Below are 18,578 nucleotides of genomic sequence, written 5' to 3'. Positions count from 1 at the left end.
AACATTTGAAACATTCGTTACAGGTATTAATTCAAGAGGACGTGGGTCATCCCAACCGCTTCGCACTGCAAACCGCTCCAGTGTGAGTTAAAGATTGCAGCTTGATGAAGCCAACAGAACCACATCATCTGCAAAAAGCAAAAAAAGTAATACTGATGTCACCAAACTGGAACCCCTCAATTCAGTTTTGTCCATAAAGGTTATATACAAAATCGATGAAAAAGGTGCAGCCGTGGTGGAGTACAACCCTCACTGAAAATGAATCCGAATTACTGCCGGCAATGTGGACCAAACTGGTGAGCTCATGAGAAGAGGGACCCATGTTGCCGCTTCAGGCTGTGCCTGGCTGGGCCCCATGGGAGCAGGCCCAGCCACCAGGTGCTGGAATCCTGTATCAATCTTTTAAGTTCGAAAGCCGCATTTGTGAAAGCTTCATAATGACATTTTGGGTCACTTCCTATTCATTTTGGGGGCACCTCCTTTTAATTTTGGGGAACTTCCTGTTCAATTTGGGACACTTCTGATTCATTTCCTGGGGTACTACCTGTTCAAATTGGGCAGAGGAATGAACTCAACAGTTTTAAGTTGGAACGTTTGAATCAGTCAATGTATATGTGTAATATGTGGAATTTAAAGCTAACTCTGTGGGGCCATTATTGTTGCAAAACCATTTGCAAATGCACATTTCAATCCACAAATATGTCGAAAGGCTCACATTTTAGGTTTACAGATGTTTTTCTTCATCCTCGAAACAAGGCGGGTCGAGTTGATGCCAAAAGAATCTACTTTGTTGTGATTTGACCACAGCACTTTCTCCCAAGACTTGTCTGATTCATGAGGAATGTGGCCAATAGTCCTATAGTATGGGGGAAGAGTGACGATACAGGGGAGAAGAGATAGCTAGGGTGGAGGACTTTAAATACTTGGGGTCAACCGTCCAGAGCAATGGCGAGTGTGGTCAGGAAGTGAAGAAACGAGTCCAAGCAGGTAGAACGGGTGGAGGAAGATGTCAGGTGTGTTATGTGACAGAAGAGTCTCTGCTAGGATGAAAGGCAAAGTTCAGAATCAGAATCCTCTTTATTTGCCAAGTATGTCCAAAAACACACAAGGAATTTGTCTCCGGGAGTTGGAGCCGCTCGAGTACGACAACAGACAGTCAAATTACAGAGAACACTTTTGAGACATAAAGACATTGAGAAAAACAGTCACTGAGCAATAAAGGGTTGATAGTTATCTGGTAATGCCGGTACTTTTTTTTTTTTTTTTTTTTGACAATTGTGCAAAAAGATGCAGAGTCCTCTAGCACTTAGAGCAGTTCGAAAGACTGATATTGCAATAGCCCGGTGCAATGACCATTGTGCATAGGGCGCCGAGACTTCAAGCGAGTAGTGCAATAATCTGGGACAATGTTGATTGTGCAAATGTTGCAGATACTCCTCAATCAGTGTGCAAATAAGGCAGATGCTACTCTGGCTTGAGTGGCCAGTATTGGTCAACAACAGATATGCAAATAGTGCAGCGTGGCGAGACTACTACAGTGAGTGCACAAGTAATGTATAATTGGTCCCACAGAAATGTGACAACAAACGCAAAAATTGCCAGCATGTTGTAATGGAATTGTAGGTTAGGTGTTTGAAGTTGATTGCAAGAGGGAAGAAGCTGTTGGAATGTCTGCTAGTTCTAGTTTGCATTGATCAGTAGCGCCTACCCGAAGGAAGGAGCTGGAAGAGCTGGTGACCGGGATGTGGAGGGTCAGAGAGGATTTTGCATGCTCGTCTTAGTTCTGGCAGTGTGCAAGTCCTCAAGGGTGGGTAAGGGGGTACCGACAATCCTTTCAGCAGTTTGATTGTCCGTTGCAGTCGGAGTTTGTCCTTTATAAAACAGTTTATAAAACAGTGGTGAGGCCAGTGCCACTGTCTCTAATACGTTTAGAGACAGTGGCACTGAAGAGACAACAGGAAGCAGAGCTGAAGGTGGTGGAAATGAAGATGTTGAGGTTCGCTCTCGGAGTGACCAGGCTGGATGAGCTCATCAGAGGGACAGCCAAGGTTCGATGTTTTGAAGACAAAGTTAGAGAGAGCAGACTTCGATGGTTTGGACACGTCCAGAGGAGAAATAGTGAGTATATTGGTAGAAGGATGATAAGGATGGAGCTGCCAGACAAGAGAGCTAGAGGAAGACCAAAGAGAAGGTTGAAGGATGTCGTGAGGGAAGACATGAGGGCAGTTGGTGTTCGAGAGGAGAATGCTGTAGATAGACTTAGATGGAAAAAGATGACGCCCTGTGGCGACCCCTAAAGGGACAAGCCGAAAGGAAAAGAAGAACACACTTCCTTGAGGTAAATTGAATCTTGTATTCTTGTATTCTTGTTGCTGGCTCTCCTCAGGCTGACACAAAAAAAAAAAAAAAAAAATCCGGCGGCATTAGCTGTCATTCAAAACGAATTAGCCAATGAGAATGCATTCTTCATAAAGCCCCAGAAGCTTTGTGGCTTGGCTTGTCAACATGCAGTTTGGCAAATTCCAGTCTCAGTTTTTTAGGATTTATTTTCAACAGTGCAGTTCTCCTTGGCTCCACTTTGACTCAAACACGACGGATGGTGCGATGTACCTTGACATTGTAGTTTACCTTTAATTTATTTGGAGGTTGTTCTGGGCTCTCTTGTTCTCATTCATATTATCTATGGAATCAGATTTGTGCCAAAACAATCATCAAACATTTTAAATTGCAAATAAAAATAAGACTATCAACAAAACTTCTTGAATCCCGAGCAAAAAATAAGACATTGAGAAATATAATCTAACCCAAGCAACAACAACAACAATTTATTATGAAATTAATATGAAAATATTTTTTGTTTGCAATGATGATATTCGCATTTGCGCTTCCTGACTTTTTGCTCACGTTCCAATTTCTGCGTGTGTGCTGGCTGATTTTATGAATCTTCTTTTTGGCACTCTCCGAGATGCTTCCATACCTCAAGAGGTATGTCATCAGCACCAACTGCCTTTCCGTTTTTCATCGTCTTTAATGCCTTTCGCACTTCCCCCTCACTAATACTTGCCACTTCCTGGTCCACCACACTTGCCGCTTCTCTTCTTCCTTCTCTCTCATTTTCCTCATTCATTAACTCCTCAAAGTATTCTTTCCATTTATCCAGCACACTACTGGCACCAGTCAACATATTTCCATCTCTATCCTTAATCACCCTAACCTGCTGCACAACCTTCTCATCTCTATCCCTCTGTCTGGCCAACCTGTATAGATCCTTTTCTCTTTCTTAAGTGTCCAACCTGGCGTACGTCCCTCATATGCTTCCTGTTTGGCCTTTGCCACCTCTACCTTCACCCTACGTCGCATCTCCATGTATTCCTTTCTCCTCTCCCTCAGTCCTCTCAGTGTCCCACTTCTTCTTAGCTAACCTCTTTCCTTGTATAAGTTCCTGTACTTTGAGGTTCCACCACTAAGTCTCCTCCCCTTCACTACCAAAAGATACACCAAGTACTCTCCTGCTTGTCTCTCTGATCACCTTGACTGTAGTGGTCCAGTCCTCTGGAAGCACTTTCTGTCCACCAAGAGCCTGTCTCACCATTTCTCCAAAAGCTGCACAACACTCTTCCTTTCTCAGCTTACACCACATGGTTCTCTGCTCTGCCTTTGTCTTCTTCATCTTTCTCCCCACCACCAGAGTCATCTTACGTACCACCATCCTATGCTGTTTGGTCACACTCTCCCCTACCACTAATTTACAGTCAGTAACCTCCTTCAGATTACATCGTCTGCACAAGATGTAGTCCACCTACGTGCTTCTAATGCCGCTCTTTTAGGTCACCCTATTTTCCTGGCTCTCCTGGAAGGAGGTTTTCACTACAGCCCTTTCCATCCTTTTTCCAAAGTCGACCACCATCTGTCCCTCCAAGTTCCTTTCCTGGATGCCAAATTTACCCATCACTTCATCACCCCTGTTTGCTTCACCAACGCGTCCATTATATCGATCACGACTCTCTCTCTGTCTGGGATGCTCAGAACTACTTTGTCTAGCTCCTTACAGAATTTTTCTTTCACCTCTCGGTCACATCCTACCTGTGGTGCATAGCCACTAATCACATTATACATAACACCCTCAATTTCATGTTTAAGCCTCATCACTTGATCTGATACTCTTTGCACCTCCAAAACAGATAACCCTTCCTTTAAAATAACCCCAAGTCCATTTCTCTTCCCATCTACGCCATGATAAAATAATTTGAACCCTGCGCCTAAACTTCTAACTTTACTGCCTTTCCACCTGCGGTCCTGGACACACTATATCAACCTTTCTCCTCCTAATCATCATGTCAACCATCTCCTGAGCTTTTCCTGTCATAGCCCCAAGATTCAAAGTCCCCACATTCAGTTCTAGGCTCTGTGCTTTCCTCTTCTCTTTCTGCCTGAGAACCCGCTTTCTACCTCTCCTTCGTCTTTGACCCACAGTAGCTGAATTACCAAGGGTGCCCTATTGGTCAACGGCACCGGTGGCAAACGTTAACCCGGGCCACGACCAATCCTTTATGGAATCTTTTGGATGAACGCTCATTTTTGTTTCACAAACTTTTAAACCGATGTCTATCCTGACGCAACCCTCTGCACTTATCCGGGCTTGGGTTTGCACTTGCTTGTCCCCACAACCCCCCCCCCCCCCCCCCCCAAAAAAAAATCCAACCTATATGACACTGTGAAAAAGTCCAACACTTTGCAGCAATAACTGAATTCAATTGTTTGCAATAATTTTGGCTCACTCTTATTCGCAGAATAGTTTCAACTCAGTTACTGTATATTGGAGGGTTTTCAAGCATGAACAGCATTTCAATTGGATTAAAGTCCGGACTTTGACTTGCCAACTTCAAAACCTTAATTTTGCTGTTTTTGAGGTGGCCTTGCTGGTATGTTTTTGGGTTCAGTGCATGAGCATGAGAGGAAGAACTGATGGCTGATGTTCGCCTTCAGGATTTTCTGGTCGACAGGCAACGCAGTCTCAGACAATCACACTGCCACCACCATTTGGGACTGTTGGCATGTTTTTTGTTTTTGGACAGCCTCCAAACATTTCATACATCGATAAGCTTTTTGCACTTTTCAGGTGGTATTTTCTCCCACTCTTCCTTTGCAGGATTCTTTTCCCCAAATTGAGATTTCAGCTCCCCAAAAGATTTTCAATTGGATTGAGATGAGAACTCATTGCTGGCCATTTTAAAACAGTATTTTTTTCCCCCCCTTTCAACCATTCCTGATTGCTTTTAAATGTGTGCTTTGGGTCTTTGTCTTGCTGGAGGACCCATGATCTTCGCCTCTTACACTGAAATTTCACTCTAAAATCTCTTGATAATTTTCTTATTTCATGATAACTGTGATACAGTCAAGGCTTCCAGATGTAGCAAAGAAGCCCCACAGCATAATGTATCCTCCACCATGCTTGACTGTTGGCAAGGTCTTCTTTTCCTTAAAGGCTTCATTGCGCCGTGTGTAAACATACTATTTGTGTGCATTGCTATAAAGCTCTGTTTTCGTTTCATCTGTCCATAAAATATTATCATTTGCTCTTTTGTATCAAGCACAAGTTTTCTATAGAAAAATGTTGTTTCACATTGAGTACTTAAACATTATGGGTGCCAATAATGGTGAGCACAACTATATGGCTGTCAGGTCAGATTTTGACTTGCCTTTCTTTCATAAAGAGTGCCAGATAGTGCAGCTGTTTCCCATATGCACCTTTTTTAGTCATCCATTTTAAGAAATGAAAATACTGGGAAAAAGTTAGACTATAGTTGATGTACTTCCTCACAGCTGCATAACAATACCTCAGTATCTAAAAGGCATAATTGAGCTTTGCCACTACACATTTTATTATTTGTATTCAATAATCATGTTGTATTTTAGGACGGCATTGAGGATTGGGAATCTGTTTTCAATTGTCTTACCTTTAAAGGTTTAATTAAATAAACTAAATAAAAAAAATGTTTGTCCACAGGCATTTTTCCATGACCCTTCCTGCCAGTTTCAGAGGGAAAAACACTACTCGACCAGATTATGAGCACCAAAACTCCAACTTCTACGCTATCTCTGGTTTGATATTCAATATCTCTCCGAACTTTAAACTGGAAATTCGATCCAGTCTTTCTGGACTGGGCTAATTATATTTGATTGTCATTTTTTTCCTGATTAACTCCTCCAAAAAAGTAGTCACTGGTGAATTTACTTTGGGAGCGACAGCATCATAGTGGCACTGACCCTGCTAATTGTAACTGAAACTGTTTACTATTGTCATTTTTAAAATAAAAGTGATATTGCAAAAGCTAAATACAGTGCCATGAAAAAGTATTGGCCCCCTTCTCAAATTCTTGTTTTTGCATAGTTTCTCCACTTTGTTTAAGATCATCAAACAAATGTAAATATCAGACAAATATAACCAAGTGAAGTTTAAATGGTGATTTCATTTATTAAGGGAAAAAAACTATTCAAAGTTACCTGGCCCTGTGTGAAAAAGTAATTACCCCCCCACCCTCCGACGAAATAATTGTGTTTAATCACAATTTGTGGTAGATCTTCACTGACCCCACCTAAGCCTCAATCAATAAATCACTCTTAAAGGATCTCTCCAGACATAATCAAGTTGGACAATAGATCTAAAAAAGCTGCAACCAAATGACTCGATCCAAATAATTTTTGGAACAGTCGAGAAGTAAAGTAACAAAAGCCATTTCTAAAGCCTTAGGGTTCCAGTGAACCATGGGGAAAGCCATTATCCTCACATGGAAAAAACATGGAACAGTGAACCTTCCCAGGAGCTGGCCTACAAAGATTACCCCAAGAGAACAGCAATGACTCATCCAGGAGGACTCAAAGGAACTCAGGACAACTTCTAAAGAACTACAGGCCTCCCTTGCCTAATTTAATGTCAGTGTTCATGACACAACAATAAGGAAGAGACGGCAAAAATGGCATCCATGGCAGAGTTCCAAGGCAAAAACCACTGCTGACCAAAAAGAACATAAAGGCTTGTCTTACTTTTGCAAAAAAAACATCTGAATGGGTCCCAAGACTTTTAGGCAAATATTATATGGACTGACGAGATGTAAGTTGAGCTTTTGGAAGGTCTATGTCTCGTTACATCATCACACATAACATCATTCAGTAAAAGAACACTATACCAACAGTCAAACATGGTTGTGGTAGTGTGATGGTCTTTGGCTGCTTTTCTCCTTCAGGACCAGTACAACTTTCTGTGATTGATGTAACCATGAATTCGGCTCTTTAACAGAAAATTGTGAAGGAGAATGTTCTGCAGCAGGATAATGTTCCAAAACACACCAGCAAGTCAACTTCTGAATGGCTTAAAAAGACAAAATGAAGGTTTTGGAGTGGCTTAGTCAAAGTCCAGACTTGATTCCGATTGAAATGCAGTGGCATGACCCTAAAAAGGCCGTTTATGCTCAAACCATCTGTTTTTGCTGAATTCAAACAATTTTGCAAGGAAGAATGGGCCAAAATATCTCCACAGAGATGTGAAAGACTCATTGCCAGTTATAGAAAACACTTTCGGTTGTTGCTGCTGAGGATGGCCCAACCATTTATTAGGTTTAGGGTCCATTACCTTTTAACACAGGGCCAGGTAACTTTTTTCCAAATATATTATTTATATGAAATAACCATTTAAAATCAGCTTTTTAAGTTTACTTGGTTTATATTTGTCTGATACTGAAAAAGCCAATACTTTTTCACGGCACTGTTAATATATTAACCTGTGTCTTTCAGCCATGGATGGAGTGCCCTTCATGATCTCTGAGAAGTTTGCATGTGCCTCATCAGAAGTAAGTTTTTCTATTCCTACAGCAAGTATTGTGTTAATGTATTGTAAATGTACCTGTACTTTAGTAAATGTACTTTATAGTAGTAATGCAAAAAACACTTAGCTGTATTCATGTATAGAGTACCAGGTCACGATAATCCACAAGGTTTAATCAAAAGCATTTTGAGGTTTCATCAGTTGTAAATTCATGGTGCACACACATTTAAATCTTTGATACAATACTTTATTTGTTTTATAGCCTAAGATTAGGGCTGCACGATATTGGGAAAAAAATTATATTGATATTTTTCTTTCTTTCTTCTGTAACACTGATATATATATTGCAGTGTGAAAAAATACAGGATAACATACTTGTCCCATGTGAAATCCAGCACACATTTTTCCTTTTCCCCTCCATGTATTTTTTTTTTTTTACACTTTATAGAGCACAGAAGTATGGTGAGGTATTTGTGTGAAGTTTACCTCTATTTAAATGCACTGTAGTATTGATCAGGTAAGTGTCCAGCCAGTCATTAAGTTTAAAATAATTTCTTTTCTTTTTTTTTTTTTTTTTTTAGTCTCAATACTAGTTCATAAAAGACTACTTTTTACAATAAATAGTACAGTAGCAGATCCAGAAGGCCGATACATAATTATACAGGCTACAATATTTAAAAAACATTACACAATTGTCAATGTATACGCTCTTAATAAAGATTATCCAGCCTTTTTTCACATGCTCTTTTCACACTTGTATAACTTGTCAGCCAATTCTACAATTATCATGGGAGGCGACTTTAACCTTCCGCTAAATCCCCTTATACTTATAAATCGCTCAAATCTCAAAAATAGCAATCAGCCACACTGTGCCAATATGTTAGAGTAGTATATGGACGACTTTAGACTTGTTGACATATGGAGGCTGAAAAAACCTACAAAAAGAGAATACACATTTTTCTCGTTGGTTCACCGCTCTTTCTCAATAATCTGTTTTTTCTCTCAAACAATTCGGCAGCTCGAAGAATCATCTCCAAAATACATCCAATCATCATCAGTGGCCACGCAACAATTTATCTCAATCTAAAAATGTAGTCAAATCTGGGACCCCCACCAACATGGCGCTTTAACAACGTCCCTATTGAAGGACCCGGACTTTGATTCTTTTGTGAGGAAGGACTGGGACGAGTTTTTGAAATTCAACAACTCTCCAAGCATATCCCCATCTCTGCTGTGGAAAACCGAGAAAGCTGTATTGAGAGCTCGAATCATATCATATACTCTTCGTACAAGAAAAAACAAGAACAAAAATTAGAAAATGAAATTGAGGAAAAAATTAAACACCTCACAGAAGAATATGCAATTAATCCAACAGATACGCTTAGTTACCAACTTCAGAAGGCAAAACATCAATTCGACATCTTATCAAAAAGAACAGATTTTCTATAACAGTTAAGATACACTAACTTTGAGTACAATAATAAATCAGGCATATTTCTTGCCAACCAATAAAGAAAAGTCATTAATTACAGCCATTCAAGATGCAGGCGCACACTTCTGGGACGTTTTCGCTGGGTTTGGGGCCACTCACTCATTGCGACAAATAACTCATGAATATGCAAATTGCTTGGGTATCCCCTCACTCACACTCTGGTCCTATAGATGTTTATAATTTACATAGCCACTCCCACCACACTTCAGTTGTACAGCCCTCACGACCCTTGTCCTGCATGCTTCCTCTCCTGTCTTATCTTGTCCTGTCCTTCCCTCATAGCGTGTAGCACTAGTTCGCTATACAACACTCATATCTAATGTGCCTTTGTTCTAGATATATAATGATTTAGTTATCTTGTATCCTGTTAGTGCTTTGTCTTTTGTTGTCTTCTTTTCTCATTCCCCTCTAGAAACCTTGTTCTGTTTGACTAATTGACTCTGATTCTCAATAAATATCCATTATAATAGTAAGAGACCACAGCGACAGCTTAAAAACTCCACTGTGACACAGTAAAACTGCATAAAAGGGATACGGATCCTCCATTCTGCTTGACCTAACAGCCGAACAAGACCAAAAAAAATAAAAAATAAAAGATATAGACGCATAACCTGCTGCCTTTTGTTTTCTCCGATAACTCCGTGACGCGGTCTGCCCAGTGTAGTTGGAAGCCCGGAAGCATTACGGCGCCACTGGGGACACAAAGCCGTGTCTCCATGAAGCACAGGGCTGCTGAACATCCGACTGAACCGTTTTAGAGGTCATGTTATGTTTGTTCTTCTTGTTTTGCTTCAAAAATAGCATTTCACATATATGCACTTTTAATAACTGCTCCAAGTGGAAACGTCCCACTGAGAAGTACAAACAAAAATGACTCTGGCCATGCCATTTTAAGCACCATTTGTTCCAGATGTTCTCTTCCTTTACCGGTCATTTCCAGATCTTTCTACTCAACTTCCATGCCGAGTCTCTTTCTCTCTCCATTGCTACGTTTCTCATCTTTGTCTGGTCAGTGCACAGTCACTGATTACGGCCTGAGATGCAGATTTGATGACTGACCTCGAATGTGACTGTTCAGTTCAGTTCGTTACTACCGCAAAGCCTGAAATGCTGCACATTTAAAATAAAGTGCCCCATATGTCTCGAATCATAAATGTTATTTATTTATTTATTTTTGCTATGGTGACTGGGTTATAGATTAAAATATGAATATGAGACAAATATTCAGAATTATAACTTGTATTTCATGGTATTTAAATCAATGTGTTAAACATCTCAGGACAGCGCACCTTTTGTTTGAAGCCACCCACTTTTCAAGTGAGCAAAAGTATTGGAACATGTTACTGATGGGTGTCTTTAGTTGCCCAGGTGTTGCCTTTTAGATTGATTGCAGAAACATTAGATACTGCTTGTTTTTGTCTTTGGGTTTCACCTGTGAAAACTGCATTTGCTGTTAAACAAACATGAAGACCAGAGCGCTACCTTTGGGAGAAAAGCAAACCACTTTGCAGCTGAGAGAAGAGGGGAAATTGATCAGAGCTATTGCACCAACATTGGGCATAGCCAATACAACAATCAGAATCAGAATCATCTTTATTTGCCAAGTATGTCCAAAACACACAAGGAATTTGTCTCCGGTAGTTGGAGCCGCTCTAGTACAACAAACAGTCAATTTACAGAACACTTTGGGGACATAAAGACATTGACAAAAAACAATTGTGCAAAAAGATGCAGAGTCCTCTAGCACTTAGAGCAGTTCGACCGACTAATATTGCAATAGTTCGGTGCAATGACCATTGTGCAAAGGGCGCTGAGACTTCAAGGAGTGTATGCGGTTTAAAGTGACGAGTAGTGCGATCATCTGGGACAATGTTGGTTGTGCAAATGTTACAGATACTCCTCAATCAGTGTGCAAATGGAGCAGATGCTACTCTGGCATGAGTGGCCAGTATATGCAAATAGTGCAGCATGGCGAGACAACTACAGTGAGTGCACAAGTAATACATAATTGGCCCCACAGAAATGTGACAACGAACTCAAGTCAAAAAATTGCCAGCTTGTTGTAATGGAATTATAGGTTAGGTGTTTAAGAAGTTGATCGCAAGAGGGAAGAAGCTGTTGGAATGTCTACTAGTTCTAGTTTGCGTTGATCGGTAGCACCTACCTGAGGGAAGGAGCTGGAAGAGCTGGTGACCGGGGTGCAGACGGTCCGAGAGGATTTTGCACGCCCTTGTCTTAGTTCTGGCAGCGTGCAAGTCCTCAATGGTGGGTAGGGGGGTACCGACAATCCTTTCAGCAGTTTTGATTGTCCGTTGCAGTCGGAGTTTGTCCTTTTTTGTAGCAGCACCAAACCAGACTGTGATGGAAGAACACAGGACCGATTCGATGACCGCTGTGTAGAACTGTCTCAGCAGCTCCGGTGGCAGGCCGTGCTTTCTCAGAAGCCGCAGGAAGTACATCCTCTGCTGGGCCTTTTTGAGGACGGAGTTGATGTTGTTCGCCCACTTCAGGTCCTGAGAGATTGTAATTCCCAGGAACTTGAAGAACAGAACAATTTGGAATGTCCTGAAAAAGAGAAAAACTACTGATGTACTGAGCAACAGACATCGAACAGGTCGGCCAAGGGTATCAACCCCAGTTGATGCCAGAAACATTTGAGAGCTGTGAAGAAACACCCAAAGTCAGTGACATCACTGCCAATCTCCACAATCCACACTCCAATCTCCCATCAGTCACATGTTCCAATACTTTTGCTCACTTGAAAAGTGGGTGGCTTCAAACAAATGGTGCTTCAAAGAAAAGGTGCTCCGTCATGAGTTTAAGACATCTACCATGAAATAAAAGCTCGGATTCTGAACTTTTGTCTCATATTCATCTTTTGATCTGAAACCCAAATCTCTTCAATATACCAAAAAAAAAAAAGGAATTGACCTTGCCATTCCAATACTTTTAGAGGGGACTGGGAGAGCCCCTACTACTCAGCAGGAAAAACAAGTCATATTGATGTAGTTTAATCTTCTTCTGGTCATTTAACTAATCTATTGTTGCATGCACCACAGTGCCCCTAAGAAGCCAAGACAAGCACGGCAGGAACAGCACACTCAACAAAGCACACACACAATATACGCAAGGTTAGTTTTAGTTTTCAAATTGCTTAGCAAGGTTTGAATGTGGCCTCACTTCGCTGCCCCCTCCTCCTGCCCTCGTGTCACTGACTAAAGCCATGTCCCTCACTAATGTTAGCAGCAAGTTACATGTTTAGCTTTCCTTGTTTTGTCTCCGGATGTGTCCAATTCCTTCTTTTTAAGTTTGGTTTGCAAGCCTGCTGGGTGTACATACAACGAGGCTTACGTGTCCGTGTGTGTGTGCATGCAAATGATTGACATCTCTTCGGTCACGCCTCCTGTCTCTAACAGTGTCTGATAGGTTGTTCATATCGCGGCAAGACTAAATTAAATTATAGGCATTAGATCAGGCCAGAGAGGCATTAATTTTCAAAAGATAATTTAATATTATTCTACTGTCAGGTCGTACAGAGAGTTTTAACATATATGACAAAAGTTTTGTTTTAACTGCAAACTCACCTTTAAGGGGCATTGAAAGAAATGTAGCGTTGAAGGGAATTCCCGTTAATTCGACAGCCCCGATTTACACGTTAACGTCACATAGATTAGTCCAGCTTTGTGGCTGGTGGTAAGAATGACATGATACGTCTGGGCCACTCTGGTGTACAATGTGTGATAGCTATTACTACATACTGTCCATGATTTGTATTGTTTTGATGACACACCTGACTTATTCAATAAACATTGTCTTCCTGTTCAGTTGCAGCAAGTGGATCTCATTGGCATTACCATCAAAACATTGGCTGAAATTGAGAAAGAAGTGAGTATTTAAGGAATATTAATTGATTTAATTCATCCATCCATCCATTTTCCAAACCTCTTATCCTCACGAGGGTCGCGGGCGTGCTGCAGCCTATCCCAGCTATCTTTTTGGCACTCAGTGTGTGGGGTCGGTGGAGGGGAAGGCTCCGCGCCTGCCTGCCTAACTGGCTGGCCAGCTGCCGACCGCTCAGTGCGGCCGCTGCGACTGATTTAATTTTTTTTTTTTTTTTAAATACTTAAGAGCTCATTTAGCAATGTCTCACATATCAAGTGTATTCTTCCTTATTTTAGTTAAACAAACATACCAGTATGTGCTCATAGTTACTATCCAACCAAGCAGTGTTTCTCCAAACTTTTTTACTCCACACCAAAACATATTTAGCTTTCCAGTCAGTCAAATAAATAGATGCTGAGGTTTTAGTCCTAAAAAGCACATACTGTACTTAAGGTAAATATACTGTACAACTGAACTGTACTTGAAGTAAAAAACATACTGTACAGGAAAAGAAGAAATGGAACTGTACAGTTTTTGTTTTGTTTAAAAAAGCTGTTGGGATAGTTACAAGTTTCCTTCTAATATCCATCCATCCATTTTCTGAGCCGCTTCTCCTCACTAGGGTCGCGAGCGTGCTGGAGCCTATCCGGCGGGGTACACCCTAAACTGGTTGCCAGCCAATCGCAGGGCACATATAAACAAACAACCATTCGCACTCACAGTCACACCTACGGCAATTTAGAGTCTCCAATTAATGCATGTTTTTGGGATGTGGGAGGAAACCGGAGTGCCCGGAGAAAACCCACGCAGGCACGGCGAGAACATGCAAAAATCCACACAGGCGGGGCCGGGGATTGAACCCGGGACCTCAGAACTGTGAGGCTGACGCTCTAACCAGTCGTTCACCGTGCCGCCTTCCTTCTAATATGTTTCATCGTATTTAATATTTTAAATGTAAATTTTAATTGTATTTGAGTGTATTTTTTCCCAATGTACCACTAGAGAGAGCCCACATACCACACTTAAAGAATCACTGTATCTTTAGCTTTCTTGTCAGTGTACAGTAGTTGATAGGGAATGATATGGTGTCGATGCAATGTTTTCGACAAAGGCTAAACGCTAAGTAGGAGGTGCTTGAAATGTCTTGGAAAAAAAAAAAAAAAAAAAAACCTTTTTTTATTAGTATGATTACAGTTTTCGTACCGAACACAGCGCTGCGGCACGGCTCCCTCCCAGTCCAACTCGGACATCTCTGAGCTCTGAGGCCTGATGAACCCCACTACTGCCCTCGCTACACCCCCTGCAGAGACACCAGCAGGACAGATTTGCTTATGTCCACTTAGGGACACCCCACTAGACTATACGGTCCACTCATCCACAAGTGTATTGAGAAAGAAGAATGTGGCAACAGTGAATTGCTTTTATCCTTCTCATCATTATGCAGTTGAAATGGCAGTGAGATGCATTTTAACTTGGATATATAAGTAAAATGTCAAGAGAACCACTATACCTCTCTGGACGAATAACGTACTAGTTATAAAACATGGGTTTGAGACGCGTTATTACACTGAGTTTAAGCAAGTTTAAACTATAACGGGGTAGCACATTGTTCAATATAACAACAATTAGACACATTTCATGACTTTAAACATGCATTACCTAACAATATGTTTTGGATTTCTGTGTATAGCGAATAACCACATCCAATGTGATGGACTTTAATTAAATATACTGTGATTTTACTGTCTGTTGAGTGATTATTGATTGGAGCATTTAGGCCAATCAGAAGGCTAACGCTGATCATAGGGGGATTTTTTTTTTTAACTTTCAACAAAGCATGATTTAGTGATTTAACTTGATTCTAAAGTTTACTATTTGTGGGAATTGATTTATTTTGCTCTATAGATTATTGTAACCATGCTTAATGTTCAACAATGAGTATGCTTGCAGTTAGTTACAACTGTTTTAGGCAACAAATTATTTATTGACATTGGCTTATGAAATACTTTAACATTTTAGCAGGTGTAGCTTCTGGTATTTATGTGCAATGAGGTTGGTCAGAGTTTTCTTTATACAAACAAAAAACACCAGCAATTTACTGTTTACAAAACAGTATGCTTTATTATTATATATACCATTATTTTAAAGCTGTTATGCTTCTCAATCAGTTAAATTGATCGACTTCGGGTTCCTGTTTATACTCCACACACATTTTTAAATATTCACAATAATTTATTTTTTAATACATGTATTAGGGGTGGGACTTTAATGTGTTAATTGCGATTAATTATTTAAAAACAATTAAGTTAAAAAATGAACGCATTTTAATCACATTTTGTGTTCCAAACAACGCAGAACCTTTGTCAGTGCACGATTTCCTGGTACACCGATTACACTGATGCCCACATCAGAGCTCGGCTACCAAAATGGAGAAATTGGAGGAAACAGTGTTGCAAGGACTGATGGGAAGCAATTTTTTTCAAAAAAATAAAATGAAAATCCTGATGGAAGCCTTGTTTTATGCAAATTGTGCAAAAAGGAGTTTTCATACCACTGAAGCACTTCAACCCTCAGTCATATGGTCCAACGTTTCAATTGCCACACAAAACCCATTTAAATACCAATACTATTCCCCCCCCAAAAAACTGTCCTAAAATGGCACTTTTAACTTTAGGTCTGTTTAATTTGGGCCATGGATATTTTATATTAGTTTTTCTCCTGTTTTGTATTGAGATGCAATCAAATGCATTTTTCCAGAGTGAACAATATTCCTGTCTGTGTCTATTATTTGATTCAGTAACCCACTAAAATCCATTTAAATTAAACCATGTTGCTTTTCAGGAGTTTTTTTGTTCTACGATAAAAAAATGCAATTAATCGAGATGAATTACAAAGCCTTTAATGAATTTTATTACATTTTTAATTGAGTATCACCCCTAGTATTTACAAGGTGCTTTTATTGTCAATTCTTCAATGTACGTAACACATACAAAGTATTGAAATTAAAGTACTCAAGGACCTGCGGTGCTACAAAAGAGTATAAATTATAACATCAAAATAAAAAACTAAATAAAATGATGGTATATACAGTATAAAAAGTATTAATTGAATGTGCAAATATCAAAGATCAGGTGACGTGTGCAATATAGTCAAGGTCAGAGAACCAATGCAAATAAGACATAAATTAGATGACAAAAGCACACAGACTTTCATATACTGTATAATATATTAACATGTTGACCTGTTGTGAATTGCGTCATTCATCTATGTGATAGAGAAAAACATGTTTTGCAGAGTACTGCAACAGTTTAGATAAAGGTCAAACGTAGTGAATTTTAGGTTCATGAAATTTCACTTTTTGTGAGTTGTGATGATAATGACTACAATGATATTAATACATCACGTTGATAATAAATGCAATAATGGATTTATATACCGCCTTTCATGACAACCAAGGACGCTTTACAAAAAAGGAAAAAGGGGGTTGAACGTTTATTGCGGGATCTGGTGTCCATGCTATTGTCAACCACAGAGACGGGACCGTCCACCATCGTGGAGCTGCGGACAGTCCCAGACAGAAGCCTTGTTGGCTGCAGTTGGGACAGCGATGAAGTCCATAGCCCTCCACCAAGACAATGAAGGAGGGTCCGACAGCCGAGGCCGAAGAGCAGCACCGATGTTCATAGCACAACTGAAACGAAGAGCCACCACTGAAGGGGGACGGCGACCACGGCAGAATGAATGGGAGAAAGTTGACCAGGGTCCAACAACACTGTGGCATTTTGTCCCAGGTCCTGTGTGTGCATTTACTGTATCTGTAAAAGCCTTTTTAGGATGCATTTTGAATGGTGTGTTCATGCCGTTCAAAACGCAACGCTGCGTCAAGGTGGGCGCTTACCATTGCGGCGCTGCGCCTCGACTTGAAATGCTTGTTCTTTTTTTAAACTATCTTTATTTAACAACATTTCAACGATACACTTGAGTTGATAGCATTGCTGTGGCGTCAAACAGCGTATCCAATAATAGAAAAGTGCCCCCCAAAAAATCTTTTCGAGGATTGTAGAAAAACCCTTTTCGAGGATTGTAGAACTAACGAAGAAAAGGAACAGATTTTGTTGTGAATTTTCACAACGAAGTCCATTCCTCTGATATGAGAGTGGCACTTAACCAAGGTGAATGGCAACAGCAAAATTCCCATTCACTTACAGTAAATGTTCATTGAATTTAATTTTTTTTGTTGTCGTGAAAATCATGTTTTGTTGGTTTGTTCTTTTAACACTGATTATGTGTGCAACTGATGCGTGATTCATTTTGTGCATGACCTGGATGACAGAGAATCTACACAGACAAAAAAAATATATACCTGTTGTGAATTTGAAATAAACCATATTTTATTTTTAAAATGAGGAAGTGTTCTGTGAACTCCAGATGAAACTTGCGGTGTTCCGTACCTCCAACAAGGGTAAGAACCACTGCAGTAGGGGGTCTTCTGCTGGGATAGACCAGCCAATTATAGTGCAGCGGCGCGTGTCCTGGAGCTGAATCTGACTTTGCAGCTGCTTTGATGCGTAAGCATCATTAATTTGAACTACCTCAAAGCCAGTGTCTAGAAGTATTCATTTGTTCCTGCTCAACGGAAGCGCCGTTCATCCGGAAGAACGGCGCAACAAAGACACCCGGAAACCACCACACTTCATCGAACATTATTTTGCTGCATCTTCCCTACGCGACTTCACCGCTCCGCCGCTTTGGCAATAAGGTGAGCGTTTTCTTACATTGAATCTGGCGGCCGCGCCGTGCGGTTGGAGACGGGAAGCCATATGCGGAAATGAATGGACGTGTGGGGGCTGTAAATTGGCGGGCAGGAATATTTTAATTGTTCAACTAAATTTGGAATTGTTTATAGAAAAAGGCCTGGAGGTGGGGCTCGAAGGCGCGCGCCTGGTGCCCGGGCTTGCGCCCATGGAGCCCGGCCAGGTACAGCCTGAAAGGGGACCGTGGGTCCCCCTTCCCATGGGCTCACCACCTGTGGGAGGGGCCATAGGGGTCGGGTGCAGTGTGAGCTGGGCGGTGGCCAATGGCCTTGGCGATTCGATCCCCGGCTACAGAACCTGCCTCTTGGGACGTGGAATGTCACCTCTCTGGCAGGGAAGGAGCCCGAGTTGGTGTGTGAGGTTGAGAAGTGCCAACTGTCAGGCTCGCCTCCACACACGGCTTGGACTCTGGTACCAGTCCTCTTGAGAGTGGTTGGACTCTCTTCTACTCTGGAGTTGCCCACGGTGAGAGACCCCGCGCCGGTGTAAGTATACTTATTGCCCCTCGGCCTGTACAATGGGGTTCACCCCGGGACAAGAGGGTAGCCTCCCTCCGCCTTCGGGGGGG

General features: G+C 41.1%; 1 protein-coding gene across 11 annotated transcripts in view; it reads left to right on the top strand.

The window, feature by feature from the left end:
• Window positions 1-17,867, top strand: part of mvb12ba (multivesicular body subunit 12Ba) — an 85,601-nt gene extending 67,734 nt beyond the window's left edge. For 3 of the 11 annotated variants that reach the window (XM_061699358.1, XM_061699360.1, XM_061699361.1), the window contains 4 exons: window positions 6,008-6,102; window positions 7,792-7,847; window positions 13,140-13,199; window positions 16,729-17,867. In XM_061699358.1, the coding sequence (XP_061555342.1) occupies window positions 6,008-6,102; window positions 7,792-7,847; window positions 13,140-13,199; window positions 16,729-17,178 (661 nt within the window). In that variant the 3' untranslated portion in view covers window positions 17,179-17,867. Of the gene's footprint in view, window positions 1-152; window positions 2,339-2,965; window positions 2,986-6,007; window positions 6,103-7,791; window positions 7,848-12,373; window positions 12,446-13,139; window positions 13,200-14,379; window positions 14,941-16,728 lie in introns of those variants that run through there. The other 8 variants (XM_061699362.1, XR_009769956.1, XM_061699356.1 and 5 more) reach the window with 8 other exon arrangements.
• Window positions 17,868-18,578: the final 711 nt, after the last annotated feature.

Source organism: Phycodurus eques, chromosome 15 (genome assembly GCF_024500275.1).
Source record: "Phycodurus eques isolate BA_2022a chromosome 15, UOR_Pequ_1.1, whole genome shotgun sequence".
Classification (NCBI taxonomy): domain Eukaryota; kingdom Metazoa; phylum Chordata; class Actinopteri; order Syngnathiformes; family Syngnathidae; genus Phycodurus; species Phycodurus eques.
This window is presented reverse-complemented; position numbering and strand designations above follow the sequence as displayed.